This window comes from Crocodylus porosus, unplaced genomic scaffold (genome assembly GCF_001723895.1).
Source record: "Crocodylus porosus isolate Cpor-Errol unplaced genomic scaffold, CroPor_comp1, whole genome shotgun sequence".
Lineage (NCBI taxonomy): Eukaryota > Metazoa > Chordata > Crocodylia > Crocodylidae > Crocodylus > Crocodylus porosus.
In genome coordinates, this window is record NW_017728906.1 from 170,970,410 (window position 1) to 170,992,162 (window position 21,753).

At 42.1% G+C, this 21,753-nt stretch overlaps 2 protein-coding genes across 5 annotated transcripts in view; one reads left to right on the forward strand and one right to left on the reverse strand.

Annotated features, from left to right (window-relative positions):
* Positions 1-60: 60 nt before the first annotated feature.
* Positions 61-21,753, reverse strand: part of MRPL57 (mitochondrial ribosomal protein L57) — a 27,403-nt gene continuing 5,710 nt past the window's right edge. Inside the window, exons 3-5 of one of the 3 annotated variants that reach the window (XM_019530199.1) lie at positions 2,438-2,450; positions 1,821-2,173; positions 61-71 (exon numbers count right to left, since the gene is read on the reverse strand). In XM_019530199.1, coding sequence (XP_019385744.1) covers positions 1,854-2,168 — 315 coding nt within the window. In that variant the 5' untranslated portion in view covers positions 2,169-2,173; positions 2,438-2,450 and the 3' untranslated portion in view covers positions 61-71; positions 1,821-1,853. Of the gene's footprint in view, positions 72-1,709; positions 2,174-2,437; positions 2,490-21,753 lie in introns of those variants that run through there. The other 2 variants (XM_019530198.1, XM_019530200.1) reach the window with 2 other exon arrangements.
* On the forward strand, positions 2,649-21,131 carry SKA3 (spindle and kinetochore associated complex subunit 3). 2 transcript variants are annotated; one of them, XM_019530188.1, is made up of 9 exons: positions 2,649-2,776; positions 3,847-3,911; positions 7,496-7,661; positions 10,341-10,767; positions 15,421-15,521; positions 16,350-16,534; positions 16,774-16,986; positions 18,281-18,399; positions 20,556-21,131. In XM_019530188.1, the coding sequence occupies exons 1-9, from the start codon at positions 2,674-2,676 to the stop codon at positions 20,560-20,562; spliced, it is 1,386 nt and encodes a 461-aa protein (XP_019385733.1). In that variant the 5' UTR covers positions 2,649-2,673; the 3' UTR covers positions 20,563-21,131. The 2 variants fall into 2 exon arrangements, with proteins under 2 accessions (XP_019385733.1, XP_019385734.1); XM_019530189.1 differs by having other exon boundaries at positions 16,777-16,986.

Below are 21,753 nucleotides of genomic sequence, written 5' to 3' on the forward strand. Positions count from 1 at the left end.
AAGGAGGCTGGCATCCAAGAGAAGGTGATCTCTTGCTAATAAACAAGAGATAATAGGTAGAGTGGGGCAGGCTGTGAAGGGTTTGCAGTACAGAAGGTAGGCAGTAGTTACACTTCGAAACTTTACATAGTGAAAAAAATAGGTTAGGAAAGCGGTCTTAGCATCACTACCGTTGCCAGATAAATGAAATCCTGCCCTGCAGGTGTCATCCAGAGAAAAGGATGATAGTGATCAAGATACAAAGTAAGACCCTAGAAAAAATTGTCCCTGAATCCCATTACAGGTGACTATTCTGCTCCAAACAGATTTTACTAAAAAGCTGAGCATATATTCAACAAGTAGTAATTTATGGCTCTCAACATAGTTTGAGACTTACAGAACCACCCTTCAAGTTCCTCTGGCAAATGGGTTGTGATGATACTTTAGACTTTATGGTTAAGCACACTGAAGTGAGGCATACACCATGCTCACTTCCATTTGGAAAAAGCCCTTCTAAACCAATGCTTTCCTTAAGATATCTGTAGCTGTTGCAAAATATTGAGATAAAAGATACAAGTCTGCTCTTGAAATCTAGCAGGTCCTCACCTGTGATTTGTGTCTGAACAGCTGACTGTCAGAAAAGGGGATATCTGAAGTGCACAAGAATTATAGATTCCTACAGAAAACTAAACACCGTCAATCTTAAAGTATTATTTTACATCTTCCCATTCTAAATGAACAAAATGGGAACTCAGTCCAAACTGTTATGGCCTCCCTGGTTTTGTTATAGCTGCCTACTCTTTCTCTCAGTGCCTGCCCCACTATAACACAGCTTTCCCAGTTGCAGTGGTAGAAATGAATTCAAAACTATCCTTTATTAATTAGATTCTAATCATGGAAAACTAACAAATTCATAAGTTGTCCACATATAGAATCTAATTACGCACAGTGGGGCATCATCTTAAATTTGGGGCGGTCCTGGATTCAGGTTAGCATGATCTTTCCTCCTTCTGGAAACTACTCTGAGGGCAATCTAAGTCTCATCTTTCATCAAGTAGAAGTAAAGGTTTCCCTTCAATTTATGCAGTACATGCATTCCTGGAGAATACTGCATAAATCAAATTTGCATAAAGCAAACCCACTTTATAGTATAAGAAATAGGGATAGGTCCTGTTTCAGCTGCTCCCAGGGCCACTCTAGCCGCAGCTACCTACAGCCACTGGGCTGCACCATGCCCCAAATGCCCCCAAGGCCCTGCCTGTCCCTACTCACCCCAGCTCCTGTTGCAGCTGTCCTGGGAGGAGCTGATACCAGCTCCGTATAGCCGCTGGGCTGCACTGTGCTCCGTCACAGCACCCAGGGCCACTGCAGCCGGGGCTGGGGTGAGTGCTGTGCCCCACGCCACCCACATCTCTGTTTGTCCGCACTCACCCCAGCCAGTGCTGGAGCAGCCCCAGGAGCAGCTGGTGCCAGCAGCTCCCACGGCTGCTGCAGCCGGGGCTGAGGCAAGCGAGACCATGGCTCTTTCCCCTGCTCCCACAGACTTACCTGCTTGGGGTAGGGGGGACATCTGTGCTTATCGCATAAAGAGTGAATTTACCTTGCATATAATGAATTATGGGTGTAAATATGCTCATCACATAAGAGTGAATTCACATATAAAAGAACCTGGATAAATCGAGGGAAACCTGTAGTACAGAATCCGGCTATTAAACTTCACACACAACAAATCCTTTCTGAAGAAATCTCTTTTAATTTCAGTAACTCTTAACAAGATATTGCATGTCTTTCACATCTTTGTCCCCAGTTTTCGGACAGGTACAAAGCTCCCCAGACCCAACGTAAGCGCACTCCCACAAAGCAGGCTGCATTGCTCAAGTTGCTGTCCATTTTTTGGACACATTTAAATGATTCAACCGATCTCCAAGATACTTGTGTGGGGGGAAGTTGGAGACGATCCGGCTTCTCAAAGCCTCCCATTGTGCCTGTCGCCGCTCGGTGTTATGCTTATACTCTTCCTTGGCTGTCAGATATGAGCAGCTCAACCAATATTGGTTCTCTGCTTCGATTTCCAGTCTCCTAATCATCCTTGTCTTCATGCCCAGAGTCACCTTCCTCGGCCGCCTGTACTTCCCAATCCATTGGCTCCCAGGAATCTTATTACGGAGTAGGGCCAGGCTCAGAAACATGGCACCTTGGGAAGCCAAAACACGCATCTTTAATCTCTTCGTAGGCTCCAGCTCCTTGGAGCCAGCTCAGAAGGGCAGCAGCGGAGGCGCGGGGCTGCCCAGGGTAGAGCTCGCTCCCTCCCTCCCAGGCTCCCCCATGCCTTCCCGCTCCGCTCCCCAGAAGTGCCCTGCTGCAGCAGCAGACACGCCTGAACCACCGCGGCGCCTCCAGGGAGCGGTCGGCCGGCTCCCACGCCCGGAGGGAAGGGAAACACCGCGCCCAGACTCACCGTCTAGCCCCGGCTCCAGCCCCAGCCCCGACTCAACAACAAACGCGACCCCGCGCGGGACAAGAAGGCGCCGCGCACGCCTCATATGTCATCTCCTCGCGCGGGAGGGCGGGGCCTCGCGGCAGCCAACGAAACGCGTCCTCGCGGAGATTCGAAACCGCGGGCGGGCGGGAGTGGCGCTTCTGCGTTTTCAACCGCTTCCCGGTCTCAACTGCGAGTCGGGCTCCACCGTCATCATGAGCGTGTCCGGGAGCTTCTTCAGCGGCCTGCGCCAGCTGGCGGTCACGCTGGAGCGAGAGACGCGGCAGCTGGAGCGGGCATTGAACCGGGAGGAGCGTGGTGAGGCGGGGCAGGAGGAGGCTCCTGGGAGCGCAAGTGCCGCGGGCAGCCCGCGTGTGCGGGGCATGTGGCAGCTCAGGAAGGGGCAGGGAGAGGAAAGTGGAGTAAAGGAAACGGAGTGGCTCTGGGGAGAGAAGGCAGGTGGCACCTCCGCCAAAAAGGCTGGCTCTCCACTGAGCTGGTGCATTCTCGCACCAGGTGCGTGGAAATGTCGTATTTGAAATTCAGCGTATTTTCATCTGTGATGATTTGATGACACCGAGAAGCTTTGAACCAGGGGTCTGGTGGGGATTTGTTTTTAGCGTCTAAATTGTTGTTAGAGCGTTGTAGCTTTGTACATATCTGCTCGCGCCGTTGTCTCCGAGGTCTAAGGGCAGTCGGTTCTCCTCACCTTCTCCGTTTCCTCAGAAGACCGTTAGTAGGATCCGGGCAGCCGCGTGCTGTTTGTCTCTATGCATTCTTCTCTTCCTCTGTAGTCTGTCTGCACGTTTGTTTCAAGAGTCTTCACTTGTCAGCTTTTTGCTCTGTACGTTGCAGTGTCTCGGCTCGTAGTAGCTGTTCCCTTTTATTTCACTTACGCACATTAACTCTATTTCCAGTATAGCATGCACAAACTGATTTTGAAGACACTAGCCTTGGTCTGCCTACAAAAGTAGTCAGTTAAGTTGGTATTTATGTCCTGTTGTCTGCAGGTGAACAGACAAAAACAATCTAAACACCTTTTCAATATCTGAACTGAAAATTTGCTCCATGTTTCAAGGGACATTTCTGGCAATGTAGTCTCAGTCACTTGTATTACCAATATTTGGATTAGTAACAGTGGACTTAATCTGATCCCAGTCGGTTTCTGTCATCTTTGCTTTTTACACTGATTTTGCTGCAGTCTTGTGGTGCATGCTGGATTTGATGTATGATTTCATGCTTGATGCTCTTTTTTGTTTTTGCATGTTGACTTTAATAGAAGCCTACAGACGTAGTAGAAATAATTGAGATTACAGATATTGTGACAAAAAGATACCAATCCTTCTGTATTTCTTCCAAACTTGTTTTTGTTAACATTCACAATGAAGACTATGAAGACGAACCTCCAGTGAGAGTGTTACATGATTTGCATTGTGAAGTCAGAACTTTAAAGGTAATGTGTGACTCACCTCATTCACCAAATTATGCTGTTGTTTATCTTTTTACTTTCCCAGTTTGTGGATTATACAATTAAACATTTCAGCAGTTTTTCTTCATGAGAGTCAATAGCTTTGAATCTGACTTTATTATTGGGACCTGCAGACAAAATGGTTTCCGAAGTCAATACACACTTTTTATAAAGTTGATGTCAGCCACTTGAGTGCCTTCTGCCAGTTGGTGCACATGAGAGGAATCCAATTTCAACTTTAACCTTCCAGGGTGTGGTTTAAAATAAAGACATCACACTGAAAATATTTTCCTGTCATCTTGGTATATGGATACTTTGTTGACTGTGTTCAAGTAGTGTGTGTGTGTGGACTAACATATATTAAAAAAAAATCTTAGGGAGTAGACTGTAGTATGGAAGGGTTTCTAACAGAGCATTATTCCAAGTAAATATATTTTATCACGTTTTACAGTGAACTACATAAAACTTTTCCATATTTTAAATTTGTATTTATACTTACCAATGTTTAAGGGTCTGCTGTAATGAATTATTGAGGCTTGTACTTTTAAAGAGTTTGGAAGCTAAACCTGTTAAATTAGCCCTGGGTTTGGGGCTCTTGCTTTTTTCCTCCTGCATGCAGTGGAAGCAGGAAGATACCATTAGTCTGTAAAAATTCCTAATGTTCTCTATTGTTTATTAGTGTCACTGCTCCAAATTGCACTCCCTTAACCACAATCCATGAGGTGCCTGTGATTCTCCCAGTGTTCTGTCTAGAATGTGCTAAAGGGCAGAATGCAATCCTGGAGCCTTATGTGAAGTCCTTCCTATAATCTGCCCTGTGAGCAATGACATGGACCACCTGCCTTTCTCAACCCATGTTGAGCCATACACCCCTTAAATCAAGTACTCCCAATGCTATTAGTTGTGGATAGTAGTGGTAGAAAGATGCTGCATTGGAAGTGGATAGTTTAGTAAAGGTGATGGAAGGCTGGCATTTCTAGAAAGAAAGATAGTGTTGCCATTGTACATAGTTGACAGTTTATGGCGGTTGCATTTAGGTTAGGCTGGAGACATAGGCCTTTATTTATACAGGCTTTCATGTCTACTACTGCAGATTTTGAGGAATTTGCATCACTAAAAATCCTAGTGGGAGAGGGGAGGGGAGCATACAGACGTTCCAGCCTGTAGCTGCCCCCTCTCTCCTGCTCCTGTGTGTTCCCAAGGCAGGGGAGCAGCTGGTGGGGACCAGGGAGGAGTTGAGTGGCTGGTGTTCCTCCTGCATCCCTCAGACCAGATTCAGCCTAATATGGGGAACACTAAGGGAACTTTTCTCTGCTGTTTTCCTGCACATTTCTCAGACTGGGATCAACCCAGTTTGGGAAACGTGCAGAGAGCATTTTCCTCACTGCTCCCCTGTCTTCCCTAGACTGGGGTCACCCTAATCTGATAAATGTCTGGGCATGCATTGAATTCTTCCCAGTCCCTGGGTGCAGCCAAATGAGAAAATTGTGTTTAGTATTTATTTCCTATATAAGTGAGTCTGCTGCAGGAGAGAGAGATCTTCCTGGTTGAAAGGTTATCTTTCTCCTGGAATCGGCATGTTTCCCAAGGGGAAAAACTTCACTAATGCACATGTATACCCAGTTCCTAGTGGGAGAGTAGCATTTCTCCCACTAGAAACACAATGTCTATCCTACCCATAGAGTGTTAGGGCCTTTTGGATGGTTGAAGTCTTTACTTACTTGCTTTTTGTGGCTTTGTCAAGTATGATGCAAGAAGACTGCAATTGTTTGTCTTCACAAAGAATAAGAGGGAACATGATGAAAATATGTATAATACAGATTTCCTTTGCTTTATGCTGTACCTATGTTCCAGGAAAACAGTGCATAACTTGAATTTGCATAAAGGGAACCCACTTTACAATGTAGCAAATAGAGGTATGTTCCAAGACCTTGACTGTACTGACTCTCAGACCCATTTCGACCACTTTTTACAAAACAATTTTGGTACTCTCCAACAGCAGATAGCGCACATAAGCACAAGGTAGTGCTTCTTCACAGTTCAAAATCTCCAGTTTTGTCTCCAGTGTTAGTGAACTTCTCTTGCGCTTCATTGATGGACCAAAAAGAGGGGTAGGAGATAAGCTAGTGGGATGCTTAGAAGCCATAATGGGGATGGCAACTACAGAAACATATGTCATAGACAGCGAGCGAGGAGAACAGATCCACACAGGAGACTATATATTTCGATGCACATCACTTCCACAGTGAACCACAGAAAGCAGCTGACTGCAGGCTTCCACCACTCCAGTCACATAAGAGTGAATTTACCTTGCAGATACCAAAATTTGTTATAAAAATGATCCTTGCATAAGAGCGAATTTGCACATACAGAACCTACATGCAGCAAGGGAAACCTGTATAATTGTTTAACCAGACATTGGGGGGGGGACAGTTGTTCTCCCAACTTCAGCACAGTGACACAGGGAATAATTTTAATGTATAAGCTGACAAATCCAAAATCGGTAAACCAATATTTTTATGCAGTGTGCAGTTAGACAGTTGCCTTCTTTGCTGCATTATGTCACTGAGACCAAACCAGTTTTAAAAGGGTTTGGACATGTGAATAACAATTCTAAATAACTGTCAGAATTCAAAATGTGTGCTGGCATTAATGTTACATCTCTAGCTGCTGGTCACAACCCAGTTTTTTTGTTGGTATTAGGAAGAGGCCTAATGTAGGATTCATAGCTGCATAATGAGAGATGTTTCATGTTCTCAAACATCTTGTGATATTTAGGCTATTGATGAAAAACAGGTATTATCAAGCATGGCAACTCCTCTTTTCAGAATTAGAAACCATTTCTAATTATAAAAGTAGCTGCTTGGTGATGAGTCCCTATGGAATTGATTATTTTAATGTTGTTAAATTTCAATTGTATTGTCATATAACTAATTGTTAGTCATATACCTTTAATAGATGTCACTTCTACTCTTTATAATATATGCTTACATTGCACCAGGACTGCTACTCAGGACTGTGCTTCACTACCCTACTGAGTGGTTTCCCATGGTTTTTTTCTTAAAACAAACATCAGTAATAATAAAAAAAAATGAGTCTGCCTACCAAATTTCAGCTGGTGACCAGTGTTCAGAAGGAACAAGATGTTTAGTAAAACTGCTTAAAATTTTAGGGTTTTTTTTTCTTACTATACACATCTTTATTTTGTGACTACTATTTTGAATAAGAAAAGCCTTTTCTTGAAGGTTCATTGCTTTTACCCATTCGCTTAAATGTCATTATACTCCTTGCTGATCCATTAACAAAAGAAAGGAAAAGTTGCCTATGTTCTTGTTATGTACAAGTTAGTTGTTTATATTAGGATAGGGCAGGACTCTAAAGTGCTACAGGTATTTATGAATAAATCCATGCATAGACACTTATACCAGAACAAGTGTTGCGTTAGTTTGTTTGTTTTTAAGATTAATCTACTTTGTTAGTCAGGACTGTATCTCACTGGACATAAGTCTATGTACACACAAGGCGTTAGACAGGTTTTTATATACCACTATCTTTTTTTCTTTTCAAAGGGGGATGTTAGAGCTACCCTTGAAAAGAGTCGCTGTGAAAGAGAAGAAATGTATGACTACATAAAGGCTAGCAAAGTGCTGATGCAAAGAAATGCATCTGATATTGGAAAAATAAGAGAACTCTTCCAGAAATATGGTTATAAACCACTTGTCAGGGATAACTCAGGTAATGCTTCTTGAAAAGAAACATTTGAGGAAATGCGATTTGCTGAAGCTTGAACTTTACAGTATATGTATCTACATTTTATAGCTAGTTCATACTGCATCTGACCTGTTCTTTAATATAATGTGAGCTTAGGCTAGTTCTTATTTCTGTGAATTCCTATCACTTCACCTGTTTATAAATCCCTGGAAGCGTGTGTAATCTAACTGGGTTGTGTGAACACATTAGACATGTATCACAATAATAAGCATAACATTGCAGCCCTTGATCTTTTATTTTTATACGTGTACCACAGTAATAGTTTTACATTAGTATTCAAAGGGTCTTCTGCTGCTTGCTCTAAACCCAGACAAAAAACCCAGCAGTTCTAGAGTTAGATTAGCTTATGTTTTGTTTGGGTTTTTCTTAAACTCAATATTAGAAAAAGATAATGAGTGCTTTGTGGTCACTTAACAGCAACATTCTTAAAACTTCTTGGTTAACACACTTTTGGACTCAACTCTTAGCCAAGTTTAGGCTTTGCATAGGCAAGAAGTAGCACTCCTTCACCTTAAGCTTGCTCAGATCCTTGTGAAAATTTCAGAAGGAGTATTCTTTTCAATTTAGCTTAAAATGATTCCTTGATCTAAGGCTCTAAACTATACCAAAACAAGAGTACTAGTGCTCAAATAAGTCAGTGACAAAAAAAGAGTGGTCCATGATAACTACCTGTGTTCTCACTCTTATTTCAGGGTAGGAGTATTAATCTAAAGCCAACTTTCAGTAGCTTATTGCTTTCTTGGAGGAATAAGCTACCAGAGGTTAAGGGCAAGCACTCATGGTGAACCATTGTTTGCCTCAAGGTAACTTGTTCATGAGTGTCTGCTGTAAATATATATGCAGTGTCTAACAAACCTGGTTCAAAATCATATAATTGGTTAAGAAACAGGAACTCTTGTAAGTGAGATCACCTTTTCTTGAACCACCTACATGGTTGAGAGACATAAGCAAGTTTTCAGGTATCACAGTACCATTCCTCGGGCTGCTGGAAGAGAAGCAGACACAGCAGAACCAGGTAGCAGATGGAGCCAGGTTTTATGTAAAACCCCGTATGTAAATAAAACGTAAGCAATTATCTGGCAGGCAGAAGAGATGCAGTAAAAACATGCTAATGGAAGAACAAGATCATTCAGGGGGATTGTTAACACCTGTGAAATGCAGAGGTTAACAAATGGAGTATGCAGCCGCTGTCTGTGTTAAATCGCTGTCACTTAGCGTCCACTTAAATAATGAATTTCTGTTCCCATGATCATTTTGTGATATAGTTTATATATGATTTGTACACATACCTTTTAAGTGGTGAGGGTAGCTTTCAACAGAGTCCTACTGGCATTAACCTTCTCTTTAACCCAAAAAAAGAGGAGAGTTTATTCCCAGAACTGGAAAGAAATTTTGTTTCCAACGTGCATTTTTTGTATAGTTGTTAACTGGAGGTGCACCTCCACATCGGTCCCATATTGGATCAGCACTGATATAAGGAAAATTGACAATGTCAGCAATCAGCTTTTTTTGGCTTATGTGGCTGATTAATGTCCCTGATAAATGCCCTACGTATGCATGCAGCTGCAGCACAGCACGCAGGTGGTCAGGAGCACAGTCCAGCAGCCGGGTCAGGCTGGTAAGTCTGTGAGAGAAGGGGCATGAGGGGAGTGGATCAAGGTCCCCACAGTGAGGGAAGGAGTGGGTCTGGGGCAGGGGTAGGTGCTGCACAGACAGGATGGGACAGGGGCATGGCTTCCACCACTACATGCAGCCCAGGAGGGTAGGGCAGGGTGTATGCCCCCAGATCTGTATATGGGGCAAGGGTGGGCTCTTCACAGTAGGAGGCTGGGCCGGGTTATGCTCAGGGCAGGCGGTGACAGCACTAGGCAGGGGACTGCAGCCACCCCAAAATTATAGCCCCCACCAACCTCTCCTCCCAGTGCTGCTGCCACCTTCCCTGAGTGAAGCCCACCCTCACCACACATACAGATCCGGGAGCACATGCCCCCGTGCCCTCCCTGGGTGTGTACAGACGTGGGAGCTGCCACCTCCCTGCACCTCCCAGATGAGCTGCCTGCCCCAGCTCTACTTGATACTCACTGTGGAGGCCTTGATCTGCCCACACCCCTTCCTTCAACCACAACAGATGTACCAGCCCAATACTGCTCTCCAAACTTATCGGCTGCATATCAGCAATCGGATCAGTATCAGCCAATATGGTTCATTAAAAATCAGCCATTGGTACTGGCCCAAAAAAAACTCTATCAGTGCACCCTTAAGTAATAAGTTAATATTTTGCTTTTATAAGAACTACTTTTTATTTAACAACAAATAAGGCTTTCTGCTACTGCTTAGCCTTACATTTTCATGCTTATTAGCTTTCAGATCTTATTCCCCATATACTTATTTCAATAAAGACATTATTTTTTGGATTCCTTTCAACAGGGTTTCAGTTTTTTACAAGCAACCCTTGTGTATGTGGGCCTAAGCACTGGTAAATCTGATTCCAGGTTCAACATTATTAGGAGTAAGATGAAGGGGCCAGTCTTTCATATTGTACTCAGCAGTGGATTTGGAAAACAGTCTTAACTGTTTTCAGTCTCAGACAGTTTTTTGATGATACACTGACATTTGTCACATCCTCTGTCTGTAACAAAACAGTGAAGGAGGAAGACAAGGAAGTTAACCATGAATCCAAGGTATCTGATCAGAATAATTCTGATCAAGAAGAGAACAAGCCTGGCATTCCTGCCTACATTGAAAAACCACCTGTACCTCAGGATCCTCTAAGAAGCCCGCATCTGTCAGATTTTGGTCTTTCACAGTATGCTTTCTCCAGAACGTGGAATGCAATGAACATACAAGCCCAAACAAATATGCATAAAGAAGATTCAAGAAATAATACAACTCCGGCCCCAAAACAGATGCCTTATATGCCACCCATAACACCCAAATGTACATTAAAGATGGATGGTTGTGAGCATTTAACTCCAAAGCTTGAACATTTTGGCATTAGTGAACACACCATGTGTTTGAATGAAGACTATACAATGACACTTATTAATAAATCTCTTCAGGCAAACAAAATGTAAGTAGATGAGTTTTTTAATTTGAGGTTTTTTTCTCTTGTATTTTCTGTAGTTTCTTCTGTAGTGATATTAGTTCCCTACCAGCGTAGGTTTTGGTGACAGGTGACCTGATCTTCTGTCTTTTCTTTGCAATTTCCTGCTTTTAATATCCAGCTCTTTACATGCATGTATAGATAGGGTAGATCAGTTGCTTGTTCCTACAGATATTGTGCCACTAAAAACTTTTTTCCCAGTTTAAATGAGTTTAACATAGTGCAGAGACAGGCACAGTGTATATTGCGAGCCTCAGAATTGGGTTCCAATGTCAGTAAATATTGTCTTTTTTACAGTAATCATCAAAGCACTACTTTTTTAAGGATATTTTAATGACTAGAGAAAAGATGTCTCTAAGTTACAGATTGGTGCACAATAAGGTTGTTTTTTTTGGTTTTGGGGTTTTTTTTAAAGTTAGGACTTCCTTTAAAAGTAGTCATCAGCTGTAATGTTGACGCTGCTTTGGGGATAAATTCTAGTTGCCAGAAAATAATATAAATGCTTATATGATGGAAAAAGTTTGCAAAATTAATTCTCTGTGGTATTTACAACAGACATTGGAGTATTGATAATTTGGACTGATTTCAGGGCCTGACTTCCAAAAATGGGTGCAACCAAGCCTGAAAATCAGGCTCTTACTGTTCAGAATTGAATGAAATGGAGAAAGTAAATAGCATAACTGATTTTAAAGCAATTAACTTCCTATTGTTTGGTTGTAGTAGGTAAGGTTATTAACAGAAGTTACAATATTATTACTAGTACAATAACAAAAAAAATCCCGTTAGCAGGCTTCCAAACTTCTTAGCAACAAAACTAACTCACAATTGTATACAGACCTAAATTAATTGCAACTCATGCTAACCACACCAACATCGTGTAAATCATCAAAGGCTGAACATTGAGGATTAGGAGCATCCTGCTGTTTGCAGGGGGAGGTAGTTGAAGTTAAGAGACCTAAAGGGATGTTTGACTTCAGTCAGCTCCTTGCTTCCTGTAGTCTGTGAACTTCGTTAGTGTTGCTAGACTGAATAGTCCATCATGGCTTTTTTTTTATAAATAGGTAATGCATATATTTTAGCTATTCTACATCAAGGCAGAATGAATCAAAACCACTCATTTTTGTGACTTAAGTGAACATCAGGAAGCCTTAATTTAAATGATTGACTTTAATGTACTTTTCCTTTTGCACTTCTTTTCCTAAGGAAAGAATTGATCACATCAATCAGTTGATGTGACTACTAAAATATGTAGGTTAGCAACTAAATATAGCCTTTACTCTATTTAGAGTACTACTTTGAGCCAGATCCAATGCCTACTGCAGTACTAAATTTTATGTGCTTAGTTCCGCAGTGAAATCTAAAAACAGGAGTTAATCATGCAGGATCCCTATACAATCCGTTGGAAAAGCTGAGTGCCTCAAGGGAGTTGTTTAGAACTAGTCAGTAAGAACCTGCAGGCATGGAATTATTTCTGAACTCCCACCACTCTTGGAGCTGCAGGTGTCAAGACTACAGGCGCAACGGCTCTATCTGCTTAGAAACCTACCCTGAGAGGATTCAGCCTACTAATGTTCTTACAAGGAACTGAACACAACTGGAAGTGGTGCCTACCTTATAATAAGCTATATTTTATTTCCTAGTGGTTATAGCATTTGCATAGGCCCCCCTCATCTGAGAGAGGAGGGTGGATTCAAATCCACATTTTTAACCTCTGCATAATGCTGGCATTGCCAGGTTATAGTATAGATTGGTTTAGGGCACACTTCACCTCTTCTGTTTCTGCAGTAAGACAGTTTTAAAGGATGCAAATTTATGAGGCTAGAAGGGAAATAAGCAAGGAGGAGTCTGACTCTGTAGCCTAGTGATTAGGGTACTTCCCTAGGACAGGATCCTGGGTTTCAGTCCCTGTACTATCTATTCCTTTTACATAAACCAGTCCAAGGTTAAACCATAGAAATAATCCTGAGGTAAGGGACTGGAGTAGGTAGGATTCTCTTTCTTCTTCCCTGCCTCCAACTTGAAAAGCACATCTTTAAAGATCCACAGAGGCAGAATTATCTTAATTATTTTTTCATTAAGCTATCTTTAAATGTGCTTGATTTCTTAGGTAAAAAGTGAATGATCAGCATTTGTATTTAAAACTGACACAAACAGATAGCCTGTGTTATCTGACAGATATTTCTAATCCTCCTAAGCCAAACTTTTGAAAGTATTGAGGTGTCTGAAGATGAACATAAGTGCTTGTAAAATTTTACAACAATGCCCAAAGTAGGTTAGATGCCTGACTGTCACTCAATGAATGTTAGACCCCTCATGCGCATTCATTTAATGGCGCAATGGGATTCGATTCAAATAGCACCATTACTACTTGCTGGTGCAGGGGAAGCCCAAGATTATGTCCTAGCAAGTTGAAAGGTCTGGCTAGGACCAACAGTCAGCTGACTGTGGTTCTGCATGCTGGAGTCAACATCGGAGACTTGAATTGCAGCTTGGGGTCAGAGCTGACAATCAGTTGATTGTCAGCCCTGGCTGGGAAAGCCCCAGTCCAGCTCAAAACTGGGATTGTCTGGGTTGGACTGACAATCAGCTGATTGTCCAAATCCCATGCCCAGCAGCTCTGGCCAGGCTGCCCAGCACAGGAAATCAGAGACATTTTACTGGGGGAAGAGTGGAGAAAGCTGGGAGCCTTGGATCCTCCATGCCCAAGCAGCCTAGCAACAGCTGCTGGACAAAGGGTTTTAAATTCCCAACAAAAAAACCTCCTCAGCACCTAGGGTGTCACAGGGTCTATTGAACCTCTCTCACCGTCTGAGGCTGAACATCTGGGGAGTGTTAAAAAGCACAGCTGCAGTCCCTCTGCAAGCATGTATTGTTGGGTTTTTGGGGTTTTTTTGCGGGGGGGAGGTGTATTTTAAAGCTCTGTGTGGCAGGATCTGTTAGTCAAGACATAGGAAGCTGGGCTTTCCTGGCTCTCCAGCTGCCTGTACTCTGCCCTATTAAGTGGCGGCTCCCAGCTGTATACCCACTCCCTGATGTCAGGCTCTTGGCACCCCCACCTGCTCTCTGCCTCCAGGGATTGAAGAGGGGTGCTGGGTCCAGAACCCAATGCTGTCCCCAGCCTGATCACACTTATCAGGTAAGGGACAACTGTGGCCCAGACTCTGGGGCTGCCCCATAGTGGATCCCTTTGGTCAAATGGGCATCAGGAGTTGTCATGGATCAGCCCTGTTATGCCACATGTTCAATTTAAGGCGTGATGCACACAAGCTATGAAGATGTTACACTTTGTTTGTAGAATATGTTGGTGGCTTGCTTGCTGTACTATCACACCATAAATTGGCATTAGCATGTAGAAGGATTACTATTTATGCTGCAGTTAACTCTCTAATCATATCTTAAATGTAACATGTCAGGGCCTAAGTCTCCTCACCTGCTTTAGCTTCTTCTGAAAACCTGACTAGAATCTATCTGTATCTTTTTAGATGCCTTTATTTCTGTTTGAAAATCTGTGTCTTTCAAGTTTATTAGATCTCGTTCTTTTTTTTTCTGTTTTTTATCCATTTATTAAAGAAAGAAAGGTAATTAAGGTAAAAGGCTTTTTATTTTTCCTGAACAGCATAAATTAAATGTGCTTATGTTTGGGGATGTGGTAAATACTAACATTTGTTCCACAGACAGTAATATATTTACTCATTGCAATATGTAATTGTTTTAACCTTGGAATAAAGGGAGAAATGTTTTTTTAATTTCTAACTATATTATTAAATTGGAAATTATGACAACTTACATTACAGCCTAATCCATTGAGGCTGCTTACAGACTTGGTGGGGAGGGGGAGAGAGGAAAACAAAACAGCACTTTACTTTCACCTTGGCATGCCCCTGTGCTGAGTGCAGTGCTTGGCCAAAAGAGGCATCATATCAGCTTGACCCAGCTCGCCCAGCATCTGAAATACCTTGTGCTTCAGTGGAGCTTTTTGGCACTCCTATCCAATAGCTGATTCAATCAACTATTAGATAAAAGTGCACAAGCTATCTAGATGCCGGTGATGTGGGTCAAACTGAAGTGCTACCTCTTCCTGTAAGGCGCTTTTTTTTTCTTCCTGGTTGGGGGTGGGGTTCCACATCTGTCAGTCCTCTAAAAGTAAATGAGTTAGTGCTTCATCAAAGGATCCTCAGATTTTAACAACTTAAGGCAGGGGTGTTGAAAATAGGCAGGTAGGCTGGATGTGACTCATAGAATTGTATCATCTGTCCCACATGGCTTCTGGAGGAGTTGGGAATTTGGGGTAGAATGAGCACAGCCAGAGCCTGCTGCTGAATTCTGGGTAACAGAGGCTGGTTGGATGCTTTTAGGTGTCATTGGGGTTAGAGACAGCTGTGTTAATTCCTGCAGCTCCCTGAGATGACAGACACTGTTTACCTGGCCACTGGAGGTGGGTTTGAATCTGGCATGTGAGGTTTCCCATGGTTTATATAGTACTTTGCAAAATTATCATGGTTAAATATTCTGGTTACTATGGCTATATAAATGTTAACGGTATTCTTTCAATCATGAAACCCCAGCATGATTTCTTAATGTTACTTTTCTAGCTATAACTTTTCTTTTGGGAATTTTCAGGGTAACCAAGTATAACAATAATGAAGTTATTGCAGTAACATCAAGTTCCAGCAAAATTATGGTTAGTCCTGGGCCAACAATGAAAATGCCTACTAAAAATGGTGAGTTCAAGGCATTCTCAATACATGTGAATAGTGGTAACTTTTTAATTCTGAAGTGAATTAACTACACTGACATTTCATGTCCAGTATTAATTATATATTAAATGTGCAGAAAATTATTCCCAAAGGATACAAAATTAGGAGGGTTTGGTGTGAAGTATCTGGACTTACAGGAAATTGTTTGCTTTTTCTGTTTGCCTATCCAACCAGCATCTTCTAAAGGGACCAAAAATAGAATCACTGTGACTCCTTTGCTTTCAGTAAAGGTACTGTCATGTCCCCTTCATTATGCTCTTTGAGAACCCTGTTTACAATTTAAAGAAGCAAGAATAAAGCCACTGTAAAAACTAGTTGACCAGGCATTATCACTTAAGTTTTTCAGGAGTAGTTGTGCAGTACCTTAAAAGGGAAAACAGAGACTTTGTATTGATTTGCACTAAGATCTTTATGCATTTTCATTTGCAAGCGTTTAGAGTCCAGAAAACTTAAGCACCATTGAAGGAAGTACTTTTCTTTAAAAAAAATAGGATTTATGTGCATTTTTAAGCAAGAAATTAGTTCTTGAAAGGAAATATTGCATGGGTTTGGACATAGAACTTGTAGGTGTATCCAGTAGATGGAATAAGGCTTTTATTTTTAGATGTCCTAGTAATGTGATTATCTCTTTAGTGATAAAGTGTCATGATGTCGGCATTTGATAATGTTATTCTAGGATATGTGAATAAACAGAAACTGTTTCTCAATTTCTAATACTGCAGTGTGAAACTGAATGATGATAGAAGTTCTGTTTATCCAAGCATGTGAAATTATTACTTGTACCTATTTCAGCTCTTGATTATATGGCTTCTCCCTTGATGCCTACTTTCTGCACTCCTGGCTTGAAAATTCCTTCCAAAAGAGATGCTGTCGCTTTATCAAAATCCCCGGATAGTAAAGAATCAATTACTTTTAATGATTCATTAATACCAACACATCCCAACTTTCAAACTGTCTGGCTAAAAACAGAATCTAAAGTAAGTATTAAATAACACTTTACTAATAATATTTAAGATAATGTGCGTGATAATGTAAACTAACGTAACTTTTTTAATGAGTCAGTAATGAGATTCCCTTCCCACGCTGCTTCTATAGGCAGGTGTATCATTGTAGAATTTAACATCTGAACACCAATTTTTAAGAATACTATTAATCACCTCCTATAACTGCTAGACTAACTTAAGCCATTTTACTACACTTTAATCTTTTTGTGCAGCAGTTAAAGCAAAGGAACAAGGATGAGTCAGTGGGAGAGAATGGTATGACAAATCAACCACCCACAAAAAATTGTGTTCCTTCTATTTTAAGCTCAGACAAGTATCTTGAACATCTTGGAGAACCCTCTCCTCCAAAAATATCAAACTATGAAAGTCTTCCTAACACTCCTCCACCTCCAGAAATAACAGAGATACCAGAAGACATTTTACAGGTTGGGGTTTGTTTTTTGGTTTGTTTGTTTGTTTTTTTATTTTATGTGTGTCTGTGCACAACTTTCAAATTTGCAGGGCATGGTGGTGGCAGAATAACACGAGCATTTTCTACTGCATCAGAGATGTGAGTTCAAGCCCCACTCCAGACTCATGTCATAGGCTGACCTCAGTCAACCAATCAATAAGTGGTTATTGCAGAGGTGGATCCAGCCTGCAAAGGAATTTTGTGTGGTCCACAGAGCATCTCTCAGCCTTTCTCCACCCAGGGGGGCAGCCCAAGCCACGGCACATGCGGTCAGTCCTGGCTCCGGGCGCACAGCAGGGCTGGGGCAGCGTGACGGCCAGACTTGCTTCCCAACATTCTCAGCGGTGATGGCCCCTTCCAGCTGCCACCACTGTTGGTTCCAGCTCTGCTGCCTGGGACCCATCTGCCCCACACCCACTGCTAGGGGCAAGACCCACAGGGGCAGGGCACACAGCTGGGCAGGGAGCAGCACCTGGGAGCAAGACAGGTGGGCAGGGCTGAGATTGCAGGGCAGTCACAGCTTGGGGCCAGGGGCCAGGGCCCAGGACAGAACTGGGTGATCTGGTGCCTGCGCTCCACGGAACTGGTGCCTGTTGCAGGGGCATGCAAGGAGCAGATTACAGCTCTGCCCTGGACCCTGGTTCTACACTATCACCACCCTACGATCCCTGCCTCTGTCTACCCATCCTGCTCCTGGATGCTGTGCTTTACCTACCCACAGCCCCATCCCCCGGCTGAGTGTGCCCTGCCTGCACAGGTCTCTGCCAGTCTGTCTGGAGACCCTGAGATCACAGGGTGGTGACAGAACAAGGCCAGGACACAGGGCACAGCCATGATCCACTCCTTGTATGCCCTTGCCTGTGGAGCTGGTGCCCATGTTGGAGACATACGGGGAGCTGATTGCAGCTCTGCCTTGGACCCCAGTCTGTGCTGTCATGGGCCCATGATTTCAGCCCCACCTGCCTTTTCTGCTCCCAGATGTTGCTTCCTCACAACTTGCAGCTCCATCTTAGCTGCCCTGGTGAGCGCAGAGCAGAGCCACTTAGAATTTTGGTAAGCTGTTCTAGAAACCACTGTTCCTTTACCTTATGCATTCAGTGGGTTCTTGGACTTGGGGAGGACCTTTTTGAGCATTTTTATAGCAATTCTTTTATTTGAAAAAAGTATTTTTTCATCATGTTTCACTCTTCATAAATAGTTTGCTAGTCAAAATGAGTCTAACTCAAAGCATGATGATAATCTTTAATCCCTCTACTGCTTTATTTTAGATATTATCAAAGTATAATCCAAAAGTAAATGCACCTACAGCCAAAAAAATGGAGACCAAACCAGGAATTACTACAAGATTTGGAAGTAATACCAAAGATTATTGCAACAAAGAGAATAAGTAAGAGTTAATTCCTCAGATGTGCTAAAGCAATCAAATCTGTTTAATGGGGGGTGGTATATTTGAAGGGATGCATTAGTTTAGAAATGAATACAGTTGTTTTCAATACAAATACCAGACCTTGGCCAGGTCCCATGCAGCTGTATGCAGCCCCCCAGCTGCCTTCGCAGTCAGCCCCAGTTTTTGGGCAGGTGCAGCAGGCAAGCTGCAAACAGTTGCATGGGGCTCCAAAGTTCTGGCACTGGCTCAGTGCCAGTGATGACTGCACACATGGCTCAGAGCATAGAGCAAGGAAGGGCCTGGGGCAATGCAACCACAGCCCCCCCGCCCACTCTGCTGTGCACTCAGAGGTGCATGTGCAACCTCCGCCAGCAACAAGGGTCAGGCCCCTTGAAGCTTCCTTGTGCTCTGCCTTGGCGCACCAAGTCAAGGTATGGGTCAGAGTTGGAGTGTGTTTTGCACTCTGGCCAAAAACCATTGCTGACCCTGTTCTATACTGACAGCCATGTGTGTATCTAATTTAAGTCTGACAAACTAGTGAAATCCAGTCTTTGTAAGTAGTAACGAGCCAAATTCCAATCAGTTACTTCGAATATGAAGGCTAAGGAAATGCAAACAAATTACCTCAGATGTACCTGTGAGCACCGCCTTATATGGTACTTCATGCAAGGTGGTTTACCTCTTGCTGAGAGTGAATATAGCTACCTCTAATTTCCCCTAGGTCAGAGCATGCACAAAGGCAGTTCCTACAGAGTTCCTAGCACACTGTAAATTTGCACCCTAGCTTGCTCTGTAGTAACTTGTTGAAATTTTACCTTGCATATTTTCCTATATGGACACTATCTAGTTCATCTGGAACCCAAGCATGTTTTAGGAATTCAAACAGATATTTGAAAAGAATCCAGATAAGTTCATTACTGAACTGTCTTAAACACAGATCAGCAGAGACACTTTTCATAATGCCTGACACCTAATTAAATATTCAAGACTCAGAGCATCTTGTATTACTTCATGTTACCAAAGAGCAGCTGCAGAATAGTTATTATAATACTGAACTTGTTTACTGAGTTCATTTCTATCTATGTGGTTGGATGCTTTTTTGTATGTATTTTCTCTAATACATAGATGCTGTAATATGTAATACTGCAGATGATAATTATAGTTCATTTTGGAGCTGATTGTTCAAATTGACATTAGTTTAGACAGTAGTATTGTGCAGTATTACTTTAATTTTGTTTCTGTTGGTAGAACCTGTTATGTTTAAAAGACTGTTTAATATTACTTGGTTTCCAAAGACGCATCCTTTCTAAATGATGCTATGCATGGAAATATAATTCCCACTTCTTATTAGTGTAAGGAGAGAAGTAAACAGAGGTGGATAAACAACTGATTAAATATGGCCTTATGCCTTTTCTTAATCGGGAAGGAACCTAAGGGCTGGTGTATGAACTTAGTAAATATAATGTTCTTTCTTGACCAAAATAGAAATTAAATGTCAACATTCTTTAGTCTCATTTATTTTTCTTCTAGGGCTCCTTCGCTTGTCCTTGAACAAAAGCCTTGATGGCTTCCTTGGGTATTGTGTTTGATATTGGGTCATGAAATCAAGGACTAGAAATGCCATGTGACTTTTCTTAAGTGACTAACTGCACAGCCCAGTTAGATTCTGAATATTCAAAGCCTTTCAGCAAAAAAAATTAAGGAAAAAAAGCTTGAACCTTCTTAAAGAGAAAGTTATTGGTGACCGTAGCGGGTTCTTGTTCAATTTTATTATGACTGGGGCAGCCCTGCCCCACATGACATAGCATCAATGATGAACAAACAAACATACAATCAAACAAAGGGTTAACTCGCAGCTAGACCAGGAGAGAGGATACTGTCTTGGTGCTACCTCCTCCATACCACTCTCTCTTTCTTTTCCCCCAGCTCTGTTCAGTGGGAGCTTTTAACTTCCTCTGGGCCAGGCATTCATCCCTGTCAGCTGCTTCCCTCCCCCAGCAGGCAGGCTAACATTTTAATGGCCTGAGAGATGCACCCAGTTACAATGATAAATAATTTGTGCTTCTATTAATATTTCATATAAGCTAATACACTATACATTTATTTTTTTGATGCTTGTTTTGATATTTAATTTGAATTTGTTATATGTTTTTTAGGTTTTGAGTAGAAAGACAACATGCTTGCAGAGTTGCCCAACATAACAATATTCAAAAGGGGCCCTGTATTAGATGGAGAACAGTGGATAGATATTTTGGCTAATATACATGAAACTTGGATCTACCTGCATAGTGGAATCAAATTGAGCTGTGATTTCTAAATTTGAAGCAAAGGACCTTCAGTTTCTCACAGATCATTATTCACCTTAATCCCACATGGTACTCTATTGAAGAAGAGGAGTGGTGGTGAAATCTGTGGACTCTGTTTTGGGAACCATTGTATTTGAGCAAAACTGGCATTTTAATTTAGCCGGCACTTTCTTGTGACAAACAAAGCCCTTGATAATATCTTATTTCCGTAACTGATAAGAATTCTCTTTATTGAAGATGCTATTGAGATATTAAACAAGCGGCCTCTTCAGGATGTATATGCAGGGGATATTATGGATATTTCCAACCAGATGTTTGAGGGGTGAGCTGAGAAATGGGGGGGGCAGGGTTGGTCTGCATTCATAAATTATCTTGCTGAAATTTGCAAGAGTTCACGAAGGTTAAGGAAAGAAGAACTATAGAAAAGAGACTAGTACAAAGGAAAGAAGCCTCTTGTACAGAGGATTTGGGGGAAGCAATCTTGCTTACTTTTTAACAGTTTGTACTAAATCTGCGTAAAATAAAACATTGTCAAAAATATTATCCATGTTTTTCTGTATTAATGACATTCTTCAAAAAGCTGTTGAATATAAGTCATATGTAATTCTTCAGCAACTGAGGGCCAACAGTTTTTGTTTTGTTGGGCTTTTTTTATAACAGGAAAGTCTTCTGCTTGGGGGAAAAAACCATACCTCAACAATTTTGAAAGGGAAACACTGATGCATCACTCTGTTGTAGTTGGCAGATTTCTGCTGCAGCGTCTCCCTGCTAACAAGAAGTAGATGATGCCCTACATCTACAGATTTTGGAGTTGGTCTGGTGTTGTTACTGAAAGGTCCAGAATAAAACCCAACTTTCAGCTTGGGTAGCAGACTATCTGCTTCCTGTGGTGAAACAAGCTGATAGTTCAGATTTCCTGACTCTCTCATATCATAGAATCATGGAATCAATGAGTCGGAAGGGACCTAGACAGATCATCTAGTCTGACCCCCTGCCATGGGCAGGAAGGAGCACTGGGGGTGGGAGGGGTCATAAGACCCCAGCCAGG

Bases quoted from the DNA above. Each gene is read 5' to 3' on its own strand.
- SKA3 (XM_019530188.1), top strand. From the start codon at position 2,674: ATGAGCGTGTCCGGGAGCTTCTTCAGCGGCCTGCGCCAGCTGGCGGTC. The intron at 7,662-10,340 runs GTAATGCTTCTT...GTAACAAAACAG, and splicing joins ACTTGTCAGGGATAACTCAG to TGAAGGAGGAAGACAAGGAA. The intron at 16,987-18,280 runs GTTGGGGTTTGT...GCTTTATTTTAG, and splicing joins TACCAGAAGACATTTTACAG to ATATTATCAAAGTATAATCC.